General features: G+C 44.8%; 1 protein-coding gene across 1 annotated transcript in view; it reads left to right on the top strand.

Moving 5' to 3' along the window:
• LOC117355475 (desmocollin-2-like) overlaps positions 1-22143 on the top strand; it is a 99963-nt gene that overhangs the window by 10084 nt on the left and 67736 nt on the right. The window contains exon 3 of the mRNA XM_033934103.1: positions 19754-19950. Within this exon, the coding sequence (XP_033789994.1) occupies positions 19754-19950 (197 nt within the window). The remainder of the gene's footprint in view (positions 1-19753; positions 19951-22143) is intronic.

Genomic DNA, 22143 nt, shown 5'->3' on the forward strand with positions numbered 1-22143 from the left:
AATATGTTGGTGCAAATTTGATGCTGTGCAAATTAACCCTCCCTGCTTACAGTGAAGGAGTAGGAGTGAGGAAGAGGGTTGGCCCACGACCTGGAATGCTATGAAAGTTACCCCTCCCTGCTCACGGTGAAGGAGTAGGGTAGGGGTGTCCAACCTTTTGGCTTCCCTGGGCCATATTGGACAAAAACATTTTCTGGGGCTGCACAAACACCAACAATAACACTAGCTGATGAGCAAAAAAAAGGCTGAGCAGGTCCCAAATTTGCAATCACTAATATAGAAGATGTACGTATCTAATAATAAACCTTTTTTAAAGGGACACTGTGGAGAGGAACCCAAAAAAGCAGTAATTCTTACCCTGACTGAGTGATCCTCCACGTACACCGCTGACAGTGGGAGCAGCCACAGGCTTCTGCATCCCCACTCTGATGAGCAGGGATGCGCGTTCCTGGTTCTCCCATTCACTTCTATTACAGCTATGGTGAGCCTCTTCAGAAGAGAGCCTCATCAGAGCGGGGATGCTGAATCAGCTGTCAGCAGCGCACGTGGAGGATCGTTTAATCAGGGTAAATATTACTGCTTTTTTGGGCCTTCTCCCTGCCCCCCCCCTTGGTTTTCATGTATGCATGAAAGCAGGGGCAGCTTGAGGATATTGCCTTTGGCTGCAAAGCTTGGAGATTTTGAGTTGCCAGACTGGAGGAAGATTTCTTCAGTTGGCAGGGCTTGGGAATCTCCACTAGTTCAAGTATTTATAAATTGCACTCAGGCAGGGAGAAACTTTGGTGCCCCTCCACTAATTTTGGGCTCCAGTCCCTCCCCAAATCAGCTGTATATGACTACGCCACTGAATACAAAAATAATAGTGATGCACATATCCCAAAGCTAACATATTCCAGTTAATAAATTCATAATAAAACAATTTATTGTCTGGATGTTTTGTTTTTCCATCATCTTGGTCCCAGTTTCTCTTTCTGCTTTTTGTCGATCTTCTACCAATTCTCTTTCCAATGTCTGGTGTCCAGTTTTTCTCCTCTTCTCAATACTGTTTCATTCTTTCCTTATACCTGTCTCCAACGTATTGATTTTTACCTTTCAGCCTTCTTAACTTTTTCTCTTTTTTGCCTCTGTCCACTCAAATCTTGCCTTCTTTCTCACCCTTCTTTATAAATGTTCAGCTACCTCTCAATTCTCCATCTTCTCTCAGTCCCTAGCTCTCCCATTTCCCATCTCACTCCTTTCCCAGCCTCCTATTTCCTTCTATCTACTCCCCATTACCACATTTCTACCACTGTACTCACTGCTCTCTCACTCATCTTGTCATTTCCCTTTTGACCTCATCCACATGGCTCACCACTTTCAGGATCCCCCTCCCTCTCTCCACTGGTCAGGCTGTAACTCCCTGTCCCTTTCTTTCCATCTCCTGCCTAGCATCTTCTTATCCCAGCTCTCTTCCCTCCTGCCCTCCCATGGGTCCATCTCTCCTCCTCTATCTCCATGGTCCAACATTTTGCTCCCTCTCTTTTCTGTTTTCTTCTTCCCTCCCCCTTTGATGCTGAACAATGAAATGGAGGGGAAAAAAAGAGAGATGCTGCATCTCTGCCTTCCATCCACAGACCTAACATTTCTCCCTCCTTCCCATCCCAAGATCCAACTTCTCTCCCTTTCTCTTCCCAACTGACCCCATCCCATCTCTCCCCCTGCCTGCCTGCCTCCCTTCCCCAGGTCCACCATTTCTTCCTTTCTCTTCCCAACAGTTCTCCCTTCAAATATCTTTTTCCCTCTTCCTCCACACCAATGCTATAAATTCTGTGCAGGGTATCGGGATTATGCAGGTAAGATGAACTAGACCATTTCTAGAATGCTTTTGAAGAGTTATAAAATGTATCTACAATTGATCTGGATCTCTAGAGCAGTGTTCCTCAACCTTTTGACACCTATGGACCGGCGGAAATAAAATAATTATTTGTGGACCGGCACCAGTCCACGGACCGGCAGTTGAAGAACACTGGGCTAAGTCATGCCCATCTCCACTCAATCTCTGCCCCAAACCTCGCTCCCATAATAGTACTAATTGTAACACCATTTGTTCCATTCATTTTTCGTATAAACATATAATATAATTGTATTAACAACACATAATGCTTAACCACAAAATTAAAATACACAAAGCACACCGTATGCTTTTTAATATTCATTCCTAAAACAGATAACCCCATGCAAATGCAGGACCAAAAACTAAAAGTACTAATATTTACAAACAAACCCTAAGATGCAAGACTCTGTAAGCAGTACAACCCCAGATAAAAAGAAACAAATGCATTTCTTCCTGAACAGACAAATCAATAATTAAATTTAAAAAAACCAGACAAATCAATCACTAAATAAAAAAAATAAAAGCATTTCCCCTACCATTGTTGTCTCTCTCCCTCCATGTGCCTTTCCTTCTGGCCTGCCCCCCGGTGTTATCTTTGGGCCGGTCCACTTTGCGATCAATGCAGCATCTTCAGGCCGGCTCCCTGAGTGCTGCATTGCACAAAGTTGTGGGCAGCAGCTCCTTGCATGCATCCCGCGCCTCATCTGGAAGCCTTCCCTCTGACGTTGCGATGTCAGAGAGAAGGCTTCCGGATCAAGCGCAGGCCGCGTGGAGGAGCCTTTTCCCATGGCTTTGTGCACTGCAGCACTCAGGAAGCTGGCCCGAAGAAGCCGCATTGATCACACTGTGGACTGGCGGCTGAAGAATGCTGTTTTGGGCCCGATGGACGTGCCGGTCCTGTGAACTGGCAGAAAATTTCTGCATACTGGCACCGGTCCACGGACTGGGGGTTGAAGAACACTGCTCTAGAGCACCTGGTTTTGGGCATTTCCACCAGCTGTGTGCAGTGAACTTTTATCCTTCTACATGAGGAACTATCCTCTGGGAATAATTTTTAGTCTTCTTTCTTTTGGATAGAGTGATTGTCATTCAAACAGTCATAGCTGCCAGTGCAGAAATTAGAAATAAATTTAAAGAAATGGGTCAAGTTATTTTGGTCTGTTCCCATTTTGTACTGTATATGAAGGTTTCAATCCCTTATACAAAGTTCTGAGTTTATTCAAGACCACATATATGAAATATCCCAAAATACTCACCAATTAATAATTCAGAAACTCCAGTCAGAGTCTCAGGACTCCTAAAGTCACTTTGGTTCTTGTGACACATTTTTTTTTTTTTGCAAGCCGCGCACCAATCCTCTTCCCTGTCTCTACTCCAGGTGTGTCCAACCCGCGGCCCGACAAGGAGTTTTGTGCGGCCCAGCTTCTCTCTCCCTCCGGCGGTAGTTTACTGGATGGCTCCCTTCTGCAGTCGGCTGCGGGTGGCGTCGGCTCCTCGCCTGCGCGATTCATGGCTGATTCGGAAGCCTTCTCTCTGATGTCGTGAAGTCAGAGGGAACGCTTCTGACACAGCCACAGATCGCGCGTGAGGAGCCAATGCCACCCGCAGCCGACTGCAGAAGGGAGCCGGCCAGAAAACCACCCGCCGGAGGGAGGGAGAAGCTGGGCCGCACAAAACTCCTTGTTGGGCTGCGGATTGGGCACCCCTGGAGTAGGGACAGGGAAGAGGATTGGAGCGTGGCTTTGATGCTGGTGGTGCGGATGCAAGATGACAGCCGAGCGCTCACCTAAATTAGCCGGGCAGAGCGCCCGGCTAAAACACGCTAGGGAGAACACTGCATGTGTGGGCATGTTATACCAGCTTATTTTTGCACAGACTCACAATCTGGGTACATTATGCATGTAAAAATATGGTACATTCCAGAGAAAGCAAGTTTGGCTTTTGTGGAGCCTTGAGTTTTTAGGTTTGTTTGTTTTTTTTCTTCTGTGTGCTGCTTTCTAAACTGCAAGTCTTAGATTGAAAATAGTGCATTTCTCCCCTGGAAAATACAATGTTTGTTTTTAAAATGAGTATTTCTTGACTGCTAATTGACAACAGTAGGCGAATGGGTTTTTTCCCAAAAAGCTATATGGGCCTAATTCTGTATAGGATGCCGGTCTCGGCAGCCACCTACAAAGCGGCTGAGAATCGCACACCGATACAAAATTGCACCTGCCTGATCAGGGATCTCTTGCCATCAGCTGATCACGGCAAGGGAATTCCCGATCAGCTGAGTCTGCAGGTCTTCCTAAAGCAGCAGTGCTGTGCCGTACCGGCCCCCTGCGATGACACCCCTTCAATGACCCTGGTACCAAAAAATAAGCAGGAGGGATTCCCACTCCCTCCTGCCGCCACCGGAATCCCCTCCCCTACGCCAGCCAAAATCAGCAGGAGGGATGCCCATTCCCCCTTGCCACCGCGCACCCCCCTGAAATGACCCCTTCCACTCCCTAAAAAAAAAAAAAAAAAAATCGGCAGGAGGGATGCCTACGCCTTCCTGCCACCGGATGCCCCCCACACCCACACCCCCAGAACCTCCCATTAACTGTTGATGCACTAGACAACAGGAGGGATTTTATTTATTTATTTATTTCGATTTCTATCCCGTCCTCACAGTAGCTCAGAACGGGTTACAAGCCAACATTCACAATGGAAAACAAAAAGAATATTTATATACTGAGTCCAGAGCAACATGCCACATTAAATACTCATAATAACATAAGAATTGCCATATTGGGACAGACCGAAAGTCGATCAAGTCCAGTTTCCAACAGTGACCAAACCCAGCTAGATTCCTAGATCCCAAGTATTAAAACAGATTTTATGCTGCTTATCCTAAGAATAAGCAGTGGATTTCCCCATGCCATCTCAATAATGGCCTATGGCCTTCCCTTTTAGGAGTTTATCCAAACCTTCTTTAAACTCTACCCTGCTCTTTTCATGGCTAGAAAGATTTGGAAGGTCTGGTGTGGGGCTTTGACAGCTTCAGTAGATGGAGAACGAGGCTAATTCCGGGTAGACTTCTACAGTCTTCCCTGAAAATGGCAAGGACAAATATGTAGTATTGCTTCTTACCTTATGTTATGAGTTTTATTTTATTAGGCAGACTTGATGGACTGTATAGTTCTTTATCTGCCATCATCTACACTTCCCCCTCCAAATTCGCGATGGCTAGGGGCAGAGCCGGCCCGCAAATATTAAAAAAACGCAAATAATATTCAGGCCGGTTCTGCCCCTAACCCCTGCTTCCCCCAGATATTTAAGCCCTGAAAGTCCCCTCTTAAGCCTTACCTGGTGGTCTAGTGGGTTTTCAGGCAGGAGCGATCTTCCTACGCTCCTGCCCGTGCAGATCGCTCACATGAAATGGCTGCCTTGAGCTCCCGTAGTCTCTCAAGCCATTTCCTGTGAGCAATCTGTATGGGGCAGGAGCGTGGGAAGATTGCTCCTGCCCTGAAAACCCGCTAGACCACCAGGTAAGGCTTAAGGATTGAGAGGGAGGGCTTACAGGGCTTAAAATAGCCCAAAAAAAGAATTTTAGGTTTAAAATCGCAAGTGAATTCGTAGATGGAAACCGTGAATACGGAGGGGGAAGTGTATTATGTTTTTACTAGTCTTATAGCCTGTTACATTAACGGGTGCTAGAATATATGTCTATCTGTCTTTCTTTCTTTCTGTCTCTCTCTTTCCTTGGCTGTCCACCACCACCCCTTGCCTGCTCCCCCTGTCCATCAGTAGCCTTTCTCCCTTCCTTTTACCTACCCTGTGCCCACCACCACTCCTTCACTGCTTCCCCTATCCAGCAGCAGCCCTTCTCCATTCGTTTTACCTCCTCCCCTGTCCAGCAGCACCTCTTTCATGCTCTCCTTGTCCAGCAACACCCATTACCTGCTCCCCCTATCCAGCATCCGACTTCGCCACAGCTCAACTGCCTGCACGCGCCAAGAGCGGCCTGCACGTGCTGACAGCTGCTGTGCACACTTCAATCTGACAGCCGCCTCAAGTCGCCCTGGTACTGGCCCGCCCCCGGCATCGCTGCCACCGTCACCATCCATGCTGGGCGGGAAGGTGGGCTCCATGAGAGGCCCATGGGGCCAAAGCTGTTCAGCATGGCTGGTGCTCGGGAGGAGGAGTGCTAGTGTCTTCTAGCGCGCATGCGCACTCTTGCCGGTCACGGACCTGCAGATCAGGGAACACGCCGGTAAGAGTGCACATGTTTGCTTAGGGTTTTATTATAGTAGATATAAAAAACACAAATAGAAGATGAATACAGACTACTTCAGTTTACTAAATAATGATATGGCTATTTTATCATCTACTATTTAGTACCTCAGTTACAGTCCTAGTTCTGGATAACACCATTTCTATCACTTATTGAGCCAAATTGATTTGACGGTATTTGTTTTTGTAGAAGCAATTGTCATTGAAATCAACGCAATCAACTACCCCATACAAACCACCCTAAAACTGCTAGGAATAACTTTCGACAGATGCTGCACCATGCAACCGCAAATCAATAAAACAATACAAAAGTCATTCTTAGTCATGAGAAACTTAAGACAAGTTTGGAAATTCTTCGAGAAAACTCAGTTCCAGCTCATAGTTCAGTCCTTAATACTAGGCCTACTTAACTACTGTAATATCCTCTACCTCCCATGCCCTACAACCATAACAAAACAACTACAAACTATCCAAAACACAGCACTAAGACTCATTAAAGAAACATGATCACATTACAGAAGCATATCTCCAATTGCACTGGCTTCTGATCCCAGCAAGAATACAATTTAAATTCTACTGCCTACTATTTAAGACTTTATACGGAGACAGTCCAAACTACCTGAATAACTGCCTCATCCACAACACTGCAACTAGACATAGGAAAACTCACACCCCATTCTCATACTCCCCAATTAAGGAGGTCAAACGGAAAAAAACTATATGATGGCCTCCTGGCCACTCAAGCAGCCAAACTAGACAACCAAATCGCCAATCTACTGATGGCATCCTTCGACTACAAGACTTTTAGAAAAGAAATAAAGACCATACTCTTCAAGAAAACTCTGAAAAAAGAAATAATACCGCAAGTCTCAAACTCCACCTCTCACTAAATCCAACTACCCCAAACAAATAACCTTACCCATTTCTCACTCTTTTTGAAAATGACAAATTTTTTTTTGTAAGTTCTTGTTGTAATACATCTTGGATAATTCTTTTGTAATCCGCCTTGAACTGCAAGGTAATGGCGGAATAGAAATCCCTAATGTAATGTAATGTAATCTTGTCCTGCCCTGTGCTTGGATATTGATATCGCTGTTTGCTTTACTGCTGCTGACACATTAAAGTCCCTGATCATATATCTTTTTGTACTTGGAGATAAGGCCCACTATTTAGGCCATTCATTTCATGTTTCTGTATTTCAATTTTGGCTTTTAACAGTATTTTTTAGTTGAGCAGCAATGTTTTCTGTTAACTTCTAAGCAGCTGCTAATACGATTGGGTCCATAGGATTATTTCCACAAATAGTTCCAGTCAGCATATCTCTGAACCAACATGGAATTATAAGAGTGTAATGGTGGAATCGAATATGAGTTTATAGTAGCTGCTGCAATTTGGGATATACCATGAAAGTATACAGTAATGAACAATATTCAGTTCTTCATTTTTTGAAACACATTTTGCACAATTGGTTCCTGCATCCAGAAGGTGGCAGTATTTGACCAGTCAACATGTTCTTGTCACTCCCTTTGAAAACTCTGTGGCAGACCGTTTAAAAAACAAAAAGCATGTCAGATAATGGTGGAAAATAAAATTCCACATTCATTCACATTATCTCTTTGTCAGTAAAATCTCTGTGCCACTTTTCCCAAAAGGTCAAAGCTGGAATACACCCAGGAAAACTACTGTATAAAATAATCTTATGTATTTAAATTTTTTTATATACTGCTTATATCATAATTATAAACATAAAAGAACTAACAACCCTAAGACAACATGCTATAAAAGGTTATAGCTTAACACTATTTTTAAGTAAAGCATATATAGTGGGGGGGGGGGGAAATGTATCAATGTTAAAGTGGGATTCTTTGAGTGTTAAAAAGGCACTTAAAGACAGAAGGCATTTAAAAAAAAAATATCTAGGGTTGATAACCTCCAGAGATTGACCCCCCAAAGTGTGTGGTATGATCTTGGATGGCTTCCAAGGGAGATATAGGTGGCATCCTACAGGATAGTAGTCATTAGGAACAGTGCACCAGGAATTCATGTGGTATCAAATGTTGGGGGTAGGAATAGGGTTACCATGAAAGTAAAACCTGAATGTCTCAATCATCCTCCTTTTTCTGGAGCCATATGGTAACCCTAGGTAGGGATACACTTATAGCTTAGGCATATGCCACACATAACAAGGGGGTGGCTGGGGGCCACAAAAATGCAGGTCTGGTTGTCATCCTGATAACCAGCTTATTATAACTTAGTAGGCAGACAGGGAGGGAAGGGTAAGATAGTGGGTGATGAGGTGGCAAGTAGGGAGTGAATGACTACTTCATACACAGTGTTGGTCTCTTTCAGTTTTGAGAGTGTTATAACGTTTGAAAAGAAATATATATTAATAATTTAACAAGAGGGTTTGCAGGCAATGTGAGAGGAAGATGGCTTCTATGTTTTTACTGCTGTACTAACAAAATTGAAAACAAAGATGTCAAAATATATCTGTCTGAATGACATTAGATTTTCATGTTATGCAAAGTTCTTTGCTTGTATTGCTAGAATGAGCTGTTTGCTGTGGTTGGACAGTGAAAAAGATTAAACATAAATATAAACATAAGTCAACCAAAACTACATAACGCATTACTGCAGTATGGCTATCATGCAAGCCTTACCATGAAGCTCAATATTTTTGGAGCAAGAAAGAGGCTGTTTCTGTACCTGTCCAGCTTTGTACTACTTTGTTGAAATTAATGATGCTCAGATAGAGTTCTGCAGTCATGTTCATAGTGATTACAGAGTGCTCGATGATAGCTGAAGTTCAACACTAGATTATTTTCAATGTTTCCATAAAGATATAGGAATTTAGGCAAATTTTAATGTTTAGATGTCATTTTTAATATAGAGCATTCACACTAAAGATGGCACTATTTAACTCTGTTTCATTAATGGTTGGGAGTTATACAATACTTCACCCAACCTCCACAGTATCCAACATCCCTCTCCACAAAATTACAAGTTGTTCTACATGCTCTCATATTTCAGATCTGGCAAAATGTGGCCTCAGGAACACCTCCTCCACCCTTAGTAATGTTCAATAGCGGTAGGGATACCGGTGTTTTTATTCCTCATTGGCCCACATTCTTTTATTGCAGTTATTTAGGTAAACTTTTTAACTTTTTTATCCACCATAATCTTTTTAGAAGTTTCCTTGAGATTATTCTATTTAAACATATTCAAATAAATTGTATACTTAGCTTAGTATGCTTCTGGGTTACATGATCCGACATGTTTTGCAACAATTTGCTTTATCAAGGATCCCCCAGAGCCATTATGTCCACCATCTTACTCAGAGTTTTTTTGCATGGCAGATGAGCTTCAATGTAGAGAAATGTAAAGTCTTGCACATAGGGAAAGGAAACCCGATGTACAACTACACGATGGGGGGGATGGTATTGGGGGAATACAGCCTAGAAAAGGATTTGGGGGTTTTGGTAGATAGAACAATGAAGCCGGCGGCACAATGCGCAGTGGCCTCAAAAAAGGCGAACAGAATGTTGGGCATTATCAAAAAAGGCATCACCACCAGAACCAAGGAAGTTATCCTGCCACTGTATCGGGCGATGGTGCACCCACATCTGGAGTACTGCGTTCAGTACTGGTCGCCGTACCTTAGGAAGGACATGGCAGTACTCGAGAGGGTCCAGAGAAGAGCAACAAAAATGATTAAGGGCATGGAAAACCTTTCATATGCTGAGAGGCTGGGGCTCTTTTCCCTGGAAAAGCGGAGACTTAGAGGGGACATGATAGAAACTTATAAGATCATGAAGGGTATGGAGAAGGTAGAGAGGGACAGATTCTTCAGACTGGCAGGGGCAACAAAAACAAGAAGGCACTCAAAAAAATTGAAAGGAGACAGATTCAGAACAAATGCTAGGAAGTTCTTCTTCACTCAGAGGGTGGTGGACACCTGGAATGTGCTTCCAGAGGAGGTGGTGGAGCAGAGTACGATTTTGGGATTCAAAAAGGGATATATTCAAAATTGGATATATCCAATTGGACATGTTCCTGAAGGCAAAGGGGATTGAAGGGTATAACTAGAGGGATACCATACAAGGCAAAATGTTAAATAACAGATCACTTACAGGTCATTCACCTGAGGGGCCGCCGCAAGAGCGGACTGCCGGGCACGATGGACCCACGGTCTGACTCGGCAGAGGCGATGCTTATGTTCTTATGTTCTTAAATCGTTGCGAAACATGTCGGATCAGGTAACCCAGAAGCATACTAAGCTAAGTATACAATTTATTTGAATATGTTTAAATAGAATAATCTCAAGGAAACTTCTAAAAAGATTATGGTGGATAAAAAAAGTTAAAAAGTTTAAAAAAAGTTTACCTAAATAACTGCAATAAAAGTATGTGGGCCAATGAGGAATAAAAATACCGGTATCCGTACCAAGGGGGGGGCCGTCCGCCCCGGGTGCACACCCCAAGGGGGTGTACAGCTGGCCACCCACTGGGGAATAGGCTGCCGCCGGGAAAGGCTTCCACTGCCATCATCGGGAACAAGCTGGCCGAGTTCTCCCTTCTTTTCTTCCCTGCAGGGCCGACCAACTCTCGCTGCCCGACGTCAATTCTGACGTCGGAGAGGACATTCTGGGCCAGCCAATCACTGCCTGGCTGGCCCGGAACGTCCTCTCCGACTTTAGAATTGACTTCGGACAGCAAAGAATTGGTCGGCCCCGCGGGGAAGAGAAGCAGGGCGAACTTGGAGCCGGCCTGTTCCTGATGGCGGCAGTGGCAGCCTATTCCCCAGTGGCGGTGGCAGCATTTTCGCAATGGCGGTGGCATAGGGGAGGGGAGGGATAAAGAAGGGGACGGGGGGACAGGGAGCCAGAAAGAAAGGGGGCAGGGTGAAACAAAGAAAAAGAAAAAATGGGGCACGGAGAGAGAGAGACAGACAGAGAGAAAGAAAGAGGGCATGGAGAGAGAAAGAAAGAAGGGGGCAGGCTGAAAGAAAGAAAAAGTTGGGGGAGGGAATGAGGTCTGGAGGAGAGGAAGCATATAGGAGGCTGAAAGAAGGGAAGAAATATTGGATGCACAGTCAGAAGAATAAAGTGCAACCAGAGACTGATGAAATTACCAAACAAAGGTAGGAAAAATGATTTTATTTTCAATTTAGTGATCAAAATGTGTCCGTTTTGAGAATTTATATATGCTGTCTATATTTTGCACTATGGGCCCCCTTTTACTAAACCACAATAGCGTTTTTTAGTGCAGGGAGCCTATGAGTTTTGAGGGCAGCATGGGGCATTCAGCGCAGCTCCCTGCACTAAAAACTGCTATCGCAGTTTAGTAAAAAGGGAGGGGGTATATTTGTCTATTTTTGTATAGTTGTTACTGAAATGACATTGCATAAAGTCATCTGCCTTGACTTCTTTGAAAACCCGCGGAATATAAATGATAATTAACATTTTCTATGCGTACAGTGTGCTTTGTGTTTTTAAAATTTTATTGTTGGTAGATCATTTTGACTTGGCCACGAAGGTAAGGGGGAGGGAGGGAGGGGGCTGGATCTGCCCCGGGTAGTGATGGTTTCACTGTGGAGTTTTTAAAATCTTTTCAAAATTTACTATTACCTCATCTTTTAAATTTATATGAATCACAACTGACTAAGGGTTGTATATCAGGTACTATGGCGGAATCATTAACTATTGCTTTGCCAAAGCCAAATAGAGATCCCATGTTGGTTTCAAATTACAGACCTATTTAATTAATTAATGTAGATGGAAAACTCCTGGCTAAGTTATTGGCTCTAAGACTAGCCAAGGCTCTCCCTTATATGATCGGTATGCACAAATCGGGTTTTGTTGCTCAAAGACATTCTTCAAATAATACCAGATTGGCATTTCATATGCTAAATTTAGCAAAACAATGGACGATCCGGCCTTCTCTGTTTCTTTGGATGCAGAGAAGGCCTTTGATCTTGTAGAATGGACTTTCATGTATCAAGTACCGTATTTTCGCGGATATAACGCGCACCATTGTAAAACGCGCACAGGGGTATAGCGCGCAGAAATCACGATGATATGTACAAAAACTTTTCTATACCGCGCTCAGGCATATAACGCGCATGCTGCCCGACTCTCCTTTCGCCCGCCCTGACTTTCCGTGCGCTGTCCCGACTCTCCGTTCACCCCCCCTGACGTCCGTGCACTGTCCTCCCTTGAAGTCCTGTCCCCCCTTGAAGGTCTGTCCCCATCCTGAAAGCCTGATGCCCCCCCCGACGTCCGATACATCCCCCCCCCCCCCGCAGGACCACTCGCACCCTCACCCCGAAGGACCGCCGACTCCCCAACAATATCGGGCCAGGAGGGAGCCCAAACCCTCCTGGCCACGGCGACCCCCTAACCCCACCCCGCACTACATTACGGGCAGGAGGGATCCCAGGCCCTCCTGCCCTCGACGCAAACCCCCTCCCCCCAACGACCGCCCCCCCCCCAAGAACCTCCGCCCGTCCCCCAGCCGACCCGCGACCCCCCTGGCCGACCCCCACGACACCCCCACCCGCCTTCCCCGTACCTTTGTGTAGTTGGGCCAGAAGGGAGCCCAAACCCTCCTGGCCACTGCGACCCCCTAACCCCACCCCGCACTACATTACGGGCAGGAGGGATCCCAGGCCCTCCTGCCCTCGACGCAAACCCCCCTCCCCCCCAGCCGACCTGCGACCCCCCTGGCCGACCCCCACGACCCCCCCACCCCCCTTCCCCGTACCTTTGGAAGTTGGCCGGACAGACGGGAGCCAAACCCGCCTGTCCGGCAGGCAGCCAACGAAGGAATGAGGCCGGATTGGCCCATCCGTCCTAAAGCTCCGCCTACTGGTGGGGCCTAAGGCGCGTGGGCCAATCAGAATAGGCCCTGGAGCCTTAGGTCCCACCTGGGGGCGCGGCCTGAGACACATGGTCGGGTTTGGCCCATGTGCCTCAGGCCGCGCCCCCAGGTGGGACCTAAGGCTCCAGGGCCTATTCTGATTGGCCCACGCGCCTTAGGCCCCACCAGTAGGCGGAGCTTTAGGACGGATGGGCCAATCCGGCCTCATTCCTTCGTTGGCTGCCTGCCGGACAGGCGGGTTTGGCTCCCGTCTGTCCGGCCAACTTCCAAAGGTACGGGGAAGGGGGGTGGGGGGGTCGTGGGGGTCGGCCAGGGGGGTCGCGGGTCGGCTGGGGGGGAGGAGGGTTTGCGTCGAGGGCAGGAGGGCCTGGAATCCCTCCTGCCCGTAATGTAGTGCGGGGTGGGGTTAGGGGGTCGCCGTGGCCAGGAGGGTTTGGGCTCCCTTCTGGCCCAACTACACAAAGGTACGGGGAAGGCGGGTGGGGGTGTCGTGGGGGTCGGCCAGGGGGGTCGCGGGTCGGCTGGGGGACGGGCGGAGGTTCTTGGGGGGGGGCGGTCGTTGGAGGGAGGGGGGTTTGCGTCGAGGGCAGGAGGGCCTGGGATCCCTCCTGCCCGTAATGTAGTGCGGGGTGGGGTTAGGGGGTCGCCGTGGCCAGGAGGGTTTGGGCTCCCTCCTGGCCCGATATTGTTGGGGAGTCGGCGGTCCTTCGGGGTGAGGGTGCGAGTGGTCCTGCCGGGGGGGGGGGGGGATGTATCGGACGTCGGGGAGTCGGCCGGGCAAGAGGGCTTGGGCTCCCTCTTGCTCCGATCGTGGATGCGGGTGCGGGTGGGAGCGCGTGCGAGCGGTCGTTCGGGGTGGGGGTGCGAGCGGTCCTGCTGGGGGGGTGAATCGGGCGTCGGGCGGGGTGGGAACTATGTTTAAAAACTTTTGTATACCGCGCTCAGGCATATAACGCGCGAGGGGTATGCGCGGTACGTAAAATCACGTATAACGCGCGCGTTATATCCGCGAAAATACGGTAATGGATTGGTTTGGTATAGGATCCGGATTTATTCAAATGATTCAAACCTTGTATAGTTCCCCTTCTGCCAGATTATATATTAATATTACTTTTTCAGAGCGTTTTTGTCTGAAGAGGGGAGTTAGACAAGGATGTTTCTTATTTCCTTTGCTTTTTTATATTGTTTTGGAACCCTTGTTGTTAGCCATTCAGCAGGGAAAGGAGATACAGGGAATTCCATGTGCAGGTTGGGAATATAAGGTCTCTGCTTATGCAGATGATATCTTGCTTCATTTGAAGAATCCTGAATCTATCATCCCGCATTTATTGAAATTGATTGATCGATTTGGTAAATTTTCCAGGTATAAGATAAATTGGAGCAAATCAGAGGTTCTTCCATTAAATGTGCATTGTGTAAAAGGCTTATTTGATCCATTCCCATTCCTTTGGAAGGAAGAGGGAATAAAATATTTGGGTATTATGATCCAAAGAACATTGGAAGATACAATGACAGTAAATGAAAAATCCTTATTATTGAAAGTCAAAGAAATGTGTAAGTGTTAGAACCCATTACATCTTTCTTGGTGGGGGAGAGTCCAAACCATCAAAATAATGATTTTACCTTTAGTTTGTTACCGGTTTATTTTCAAAGTTCATTTTATAAGAAATTAAATGGGATTCTTACAAAATTTATTTGGCTGGGTAAAACTGCTAGAATAGCTATAGTATCTTTACAAAAATCAGAATTGGCATGGGGGGGGGGATAAATTTTCCAAATTTTTATAGATATCAAGCATTCATTCTGCATCAGGGTATGTATTGGATCCTTCCTGAACTCATGGAACAGTTTCCGGACTGGCTGATATTAGAAACTCATCTATTGTCCCCATTGGGTTTGTGCCATATCTTGAGTATTAAGTTACCTAGAATTTACAAGGACAATAATATTCTTTGTGCCACCTGGAATACCCTAAAATGTATTAATAATTTAACATCTATTCCAATACAACAATCCATGTGTCAATCTCTATGATTAAACTCCAAGATTCAAATTGGCGAGTCTAAGATCCTCTGGAAACATTGGCTGCAGGCAGGCATACGTATTTTAGATGATGTAATCTCTAATGGGAAAATGCTAAATTTACCACAATTGCAACAATCATTCGGTATCTAAAAGTCTCAAGCTTTTAAATGGTTGCAGCTGAAACAGGCCATTCAGATAGGGTTCCCTGATTGTCGTAATTAAACAATCAGTATAGCTTACCGGGCCTATGTTTCCAGACAGATTTCCTAGGGCATCAGGCCGCCAAGTGGTATAAATTAATATTGGAATATTTGAGAAAGAAACCAAAAACAAGCCTAAGGGATATTTGGAGCACTGAGACAAAGCAACAGATTTCTGCTACTCAATGGCCACGGATTTGGACTTGGAAAATGAGATGTACAGCGCCAGCATCTATGAGACAAACTTGGTTTTTTCTGTTGTATAGAATTTTTTGGACCCCTGTTCGTTTGCAAAAGTTAGATCAGTGGTTCCCAACCCTGTCCTGGAGGGACCCCCAGGCCAGTTGAGTTTTCAGGATAACCCTAATGAATATGCATGGAGCAGATTTGCATGCCTGGCACCTCCATTATATTCAGATCTCTCTCATGCATATTCATTAGGGCTATCCTGAAAACCCGACTGGCCTGAGGTCCTCCAGGAGAGGGTTGGGAATCACTGAGTTAGATAGTTCAAAGTCTAATAGATGCTGGCACTGTCATCTTGAAATTGGGACACTGGATCATCTGTTGTTCTATTGTCCTTTAATACTCAATTTTTGGACATGTATATGGGGGAAAATTATTATGGTACTAAGCGTTTCCATACCATTATCAAATGACGTGGTCCTTTTTGGGACATTTTCAAAACCTAAAAGTCCAATTGATATAAATAAAAATAGACTTTTTCTTGTCATGACGGGAGTGGCCATGCAGCTAATATTTAAAAACTGGAAGAATTGGGACAGACTAAATCTTGTGTTTTGGTGGGAAACCCTTTGTCAAAGTTACAGGTATGAAAGGATGTTATCAGAGCAATTGGGGACTAGTAAAAGATTTTAAACCGTTTGGAGTCCATTAGAGGTTTATGTTAGACAATAGATTGTTCTTTATTTAAGGTTTCTGATTGCTACACACATCCAGGGAGGAGGGTGGGAAATGGGAGGGGTGGGGTGGGATTAAGTGATTTTCTAATATATTTATGTACAAACAAGTGCTGTGTTTTTATGATATTATATGTATGTATACTTGGCACTTTTTTCAGTTTTAAAAATGAATAAATAATTTAAAAAAAATATATATTTCTTCCTCTCCTCCACCCCCTTCCTTCCTGGAGCTATGAATTTTACCTTGCAGCAACCTCAGTCTGGGCTAGACCAGGGGCTGGATGGGCTGAGCCAAAAATTACACCTAGGCACATAACAGCATTTGCTAATTAAGATAGCAGGCTGGCATATTCCTTAACATATGGATCCGGAATGGCTGAGTTGCGCCTTTACCAAACTTTCTCCCCTCTCTTACCCTTTACCAACTATGCTCATCTTTGCTTGGCAAATAACTTTTGTGAACCTCCACAATAATGGCTACGGTAATTAGGCACCAGACACTATATTGCAGCTTTGTTCATTGGGAAAAGGCAATGCAATTAAACAACAATACAACACCTCCCGAGCTACAAACATAGTGCAACGTGGCAAATACTTAATTATAGTCCCCTGGCCCTGCCATGTCAGCAAGAGCCTGGGGGTAGGCAGGGATCTCCTTGCCCGCTTTTCCCAGTCACCTGACCAGAAGAAATCTGCTCACCTGAGCTCACATCTAAATACTGTAATATCACCTGATGAGCCTAGAACGCTTTAGCTCAGGATTAGAGAATGACACGGTAACAAAATTCATCACCGTTCCTGTCCCTGCGGATAACCGTGGGAATAATAATAATAATAATAATAACTTTATTCTTGTATACCGCAATACCATGGAAGTTCAATGCGGTTAACAATAGAAGAGACTGTACATTTACAGCGACGTTACATATTACAGCGTTGTTACATTTACAGCAATGTTACATATATGGCAGTGAAAATTAACAGCGAAGTTACATGCAATTACAGTGAAGTTACATATTACAGCGTTTTTACAATTACAGCGATGTTGAATATATGGCAGTGAAAAGGCATATGCTATGGAGGCCTGAGGGGCCATTAGATCAAAACCGAGATTAGGTAAGAGTGGCCATATCGAGGTAGGGAGGGAGCAGGGAAGGCAGAGTTAGCGGAATTTGTTGAAGAGGTAGGTTTTTAGTGACTTCCTGAACAGGTGATAAGGCGGGGAGTTGGAGATGAGGTCAGTTAGGCAATTGTTCCATTTGCCCGCTTGGAATGCTAGGGTTCTATCAATGAATCTCTTATAGAGGCAGCCTTTTAGGGAGGGAAAGGTGAATAAGTGAGCGTTTCATGTGCGAGAGGGGCCTGCTATTTCAAGATGCTCAGACAGGTAAATTGGGGAGGAGCCAGTTAGAGTTTTGAAACATAGGCAGGCGAACTTAAAGATGATCCTTGCCTCAACTGGGAGCCAGTGGAGTTTGGTGTAGTAGGGGCTGACATGGTCATATTTTTTGAGATCGAAAATGAGGCGGACGGCTGCATTTTGGACTAATAGACGTTTGATGGTATTTTTATATGTTCCGAGGTAAATAATGTTGCAGTAGTCTAATATGCTTAGCACCAGAGATTGAACGAGTAGTCGGAAGGCTTGGTGGTCGAAGTAACGTTTGATGGTGCGCAGTTTCTAGAGGGTGCAGAAACATTTTTTCACCTAGGCACTGGTATGGTCATCGAAGGTTAGGGTGCGGTCCAGGATGACTCCAAGAATTTTTATGGTGGGTAGGATAGGGTAATCTAGTCCATTCAGTTTGAGGGAGGTGTTTGTTAATTTATGGTTGGGACTCACTAGGAAAATTTTGGTTTTTTCAGGGTTCAGTTTTAATTTGAATTTGGAGGTCCATAGTTCTAACTTGGTGAGGATAGAAGAGATGAGTTGTTCCGTTTCTAGAGTGAGTGAGGTGATGGGAACAATGATGGTGATGTCGTCTGCATATATGAACGAATTTAGGTTGAGTCAGCTAGGGATCGTGCCAGAGGGGCCAGGTAAATATTGAATAGGGAGGGGGAAAGAGGAGAGCCTTGTGGGACTCCACAAGGGTTACGCCAATGGTGGGAGAAGGCTCCATTACTGTGGACCTGGTAGGTACGGTTAGTTAGGAAACCTGTGAACCAGTCTATTACTTGTCCAGAGATGCCGATGGAGTCAAGGCACCGGAGCATAATGTCGTGGTCAACTAGGTCGAAGACGCTGCTCAGATCGAATTGAAGTATCAGGGCGCTATTGCCCCATGAGAACAGGTGGAGGAGGTAGCTTGTCAGGGCAGTTAAGACTGTTTCTGTGCTATGGTTTAGTCTGAAACCGGACTGGGAGTCGTGAAGAATGTTGTACTTGTCAAGGTATTTCGTGAGGTCGTTGTTGACAAGGCCTTCCATGAGTTTTTGGAAGAGTGGTATGTTGGCGATGGGTCTGTAGTTGGTGGTGGAAGAGATTGGTTCCTTGGAGTGTTTAGGGATAGGGGAGATGAGGATGTGGCCAAGTTCAGTCAGGAAGTGTCCAGTGGATAGGCATAGAGATACCCAGTTGAAGAGTTCTGCTTTGAATGAGGGGGGGGGGGGCGGATTTCATGATGGTGGGAGGACAGGTGTCTAATAGGCAGTTGGAGTTGGCGTATTTAGAATAAAGTTTGAGGAATAGATTCCAGTCAGGATTTTCAAAGGAGGTCCAGGACAAGTCGGCTCTTGAACCTTCTGTATCTGTTGTAGGTAGGTTGAGTGGAGGTTCGGGGCTGGGAGTTATAAGAGACAGTTTTTCTAGTGTTCTATTTCAACCTCAGTCCTTCTACACCAGCATTATTCAAAGCAAAGCTTGCGGGGCAGTGGTTGTGGCCATTCATACTCTGATTCTTTCCTCTCTCCTTAAAGAATGACATGAAGATGGTTTCCCGCGGTTATCTGCGGGGACGGGAACGGTGATGAATTTTGTCACCGTGTCATTCTCTACTCAGGATTACTGTAGCTGTGACAACCGAAGCCCCAGCATCGCCCCAATCTAAAACCCTAACCCCAAGGGGTGGGAGGGAGGGAAAGTTGCCTCAGAGGTTCAGGGAAGGAGACGTTCCTTTGAGGTAAGGGTCTTTATAGCCACCCTTCCCATGATTCCCTGCTTCCCTTCACTGACAATCATTTTCAACCTTACCGGTGGGAAGCTGAGTTACCCTCAAGCTTGCCCGCTGCTGCCTTAACCCCGCTTAGCCCCACTTCACAGCCCTGCCAGAACTTCATGGTCGACCAACTCGGGCCATCCAGCCCATGGTTATGGTCACCCATCAAGACCCGCACTTGGGCTCTTAATTTTTTTTAAAGCTAGCAATGATCCCAAGTAAGATCTTTAGAGATGTGTATTTGTCTATATAATTAAGTGCTCTTTCATATTTTTTTCGAACTAAGCAATATTTGTCTGTGGTAGGAGCACCTTAGTACAAAAAGTTGTGCAGCAAAATTTATCATGTTCATCTATTTTAAAAATGTTTTTTTTTTTTTTTTCTTTTAACACTTTTACTTGTAGATATTTTATCTTTTCATTGATTTTTTTCAATACAGTGAATTTGGAGGACTGTGTGAAGTCCAACAGCATTGTTGCCATTTCAGTGGATGCAGACTTCAGTATTATTCGAGATGTAGTGTACACAAGACATGCTATGACTTTACCTTCAAAAAGAAAAGTTACCATAGTAATTCAGGACATGGAAACGTTGCATAAAAGGAAGCTGCATGTTGTCTTGGTGCCCCATAAGATGGTAAGCAAACTCTTTTTAAAGGACTGTCTACATTCAAAAAGATACAAAAACCCTGAAAACATAAACAGGAAGTATGATTAAAGGTATAGGGTTAAAAAAAAAACATTCCCACTTCAGTTCTTCAGTAAGCTTAAAGTGCTTCATTTTGCAATAGGATTGGAAATGTTATCCATTAATGTTAATACTTATGTACTTATGTGACAGAAATTGAAATCAAGTCTAATCGGGAACTGCCACAGAAGTAGCTCGGTTTGTTTCTTCCTCACAGCCTAATAAAAATAAATTCAAATAGAGACAGACTGTTTCAAGTGGTGCTAACAGTATAATTAGATTGCAAGTTCTATCAGGAAGAGACTGTCTCTTGCATGTTTACACAGCGCTGTGTGCAGATTGCTGCCTACGACCTGCCCCTTGTGCAATCACAAGAGATGCTTTTTCAACTCCATGGCATCCCGGTCTGCTGTACGCTTTCCTACCAATTCTGCTAATTTCCAAAATTTTTCAGAAAGTCATGAGAAATGAAGCCCCAGACAAATCTAGTACCTCATACTGCTGGACCTCATTGATGCTCCCCCACTCCGATCACCTATTACAACCCAATCTTCACAGCCTCAGCCTTACAGCATGGAAATTGAAAGACAGTCCTTGATGACATCCAACTCTCTTCACCAGTAAAGACAGTCCTTCTTGTAGCAAGGAAACAATCGACAAGAAAGTCTTATCAGCTGAAGTGGAAATGATTTTCCATATGGGCATGCTCATAAGCTCAAGATCCACTTCGGTGCCCAATTAATCACATTTTGATTGACTTACTACACTTATCAGATTCAGGCCTTAATACTAATTCTGTACTTTTTCATCGTTCAGCCATCTCTGCGTATCATCATTTAGTAGATAGCAAACCAGTTTCACAAGATCCTTTGATTTCTCGATTTCTACGACGTCTCAACAACCTCCGTCCTCCACTAAGCACTCCACCATCAGCCTGGGACCTCAACCTTGTTTTAGACCAGCTGATGAAAGATCCTTTTGAACCGTTGGGATCTACTAAACTGCAGTTCTTATCATGGAGCCTTTTTAGTAGCTCTTACCTCAGCAGGAAGAGTTAATGAATTGCAGGCATTAGTCATCTCGTATGCTCCATGTCTTTAATTTTTCCCCAATAAAGTACTCCTACGGACTCGTCCACCCCTTCCTTCCTGGAGCTATGAATGTTACCTTACAGCAACCTCAGTCTGGGCTAGACCAGGGGCTGGATGAACTGAGCCAAAAATTACACCTAGGCACATAACAGCATTTGCTAATTAAGATAGCAGGCTGGCATATTCCTTAACATATGGATCCAGAATGGCTGAGTTGCGCCCTTACCTGCTTGTCTCCGGAGAAAGCAAAGTTGCTTACCTGTAACAAGTGTTCTCCGTAGACAGCAGGGGAATGCAGCCACACTTGCCCACCATACCCTCTTTACTGGATACTTTTCTAAGCTAGTGATATAACTGACAGCTAAGAGGCGGGCTCCCAGAGGCAAGGCATCCTGCACATGCTCAGTAGAAAAAAAATTCTGAATCTGGGGAGAACACCGGCAGGCAGGCTCAGTCACAGGATTTCAACAGCAAGTATGGCTGCATTCCCTTGCTGTCTACAGAGAACACCTGTTACAGGTAAGCAACTTTGTTTTCCCTTTATAGTCCTCACCTGAAATAAAGCTGAATCTAACTAGAATGGATATGCAGTTTGTATTGATTGATTGTTTTTTGAATTTATTAACTGCCTTTAAGAAGAGATTCACCCAAGGTGGTGTACAGCAAGTACAATTCAATATAAAACTTACCATTTTGTTAACAGCATAACGGTAGTAAAAAGACCAAATATAAACAAATACAATGAGTGAGATAAACTCAAAACAAGCAAATTGAAACTTAATGATAGGATACCAAGAAACAGTTTCAAAAATATAACAGTATTGAAATTCAAATGAGAGAGATATAATACAACATCAGTGTAATGCTTATGAAACAAGTGCACATCAGAACATTCAAATAATGTAGATATGACGCTAGTGCTTTTCTACAATACAGCTTATCCTATAACCCGTGGGCCAAGTGCACTTATTAGATGGGGATAAGATGGGTGGTACAGAGTCCATTGGGATAAACAAATGGGAAGCTAAAATCAGGCAAGTTGATTACAGTC

Source organism: Geotrypetes seraphini, chromosome 2 (assembly GCF_902459505.1).
Source record: "Geotrypetes seraphini chromosome 2, aGeoSer1.1, whole genome shotgun sequence".
Taxonomy (NCBI): domain Eukaryota; kingdom Metazoa; phylum Chordata; class Amphibia; order Gymnophiona; family Dermophiidae; genus Geotrypetes; species Geotrypetes seraphini.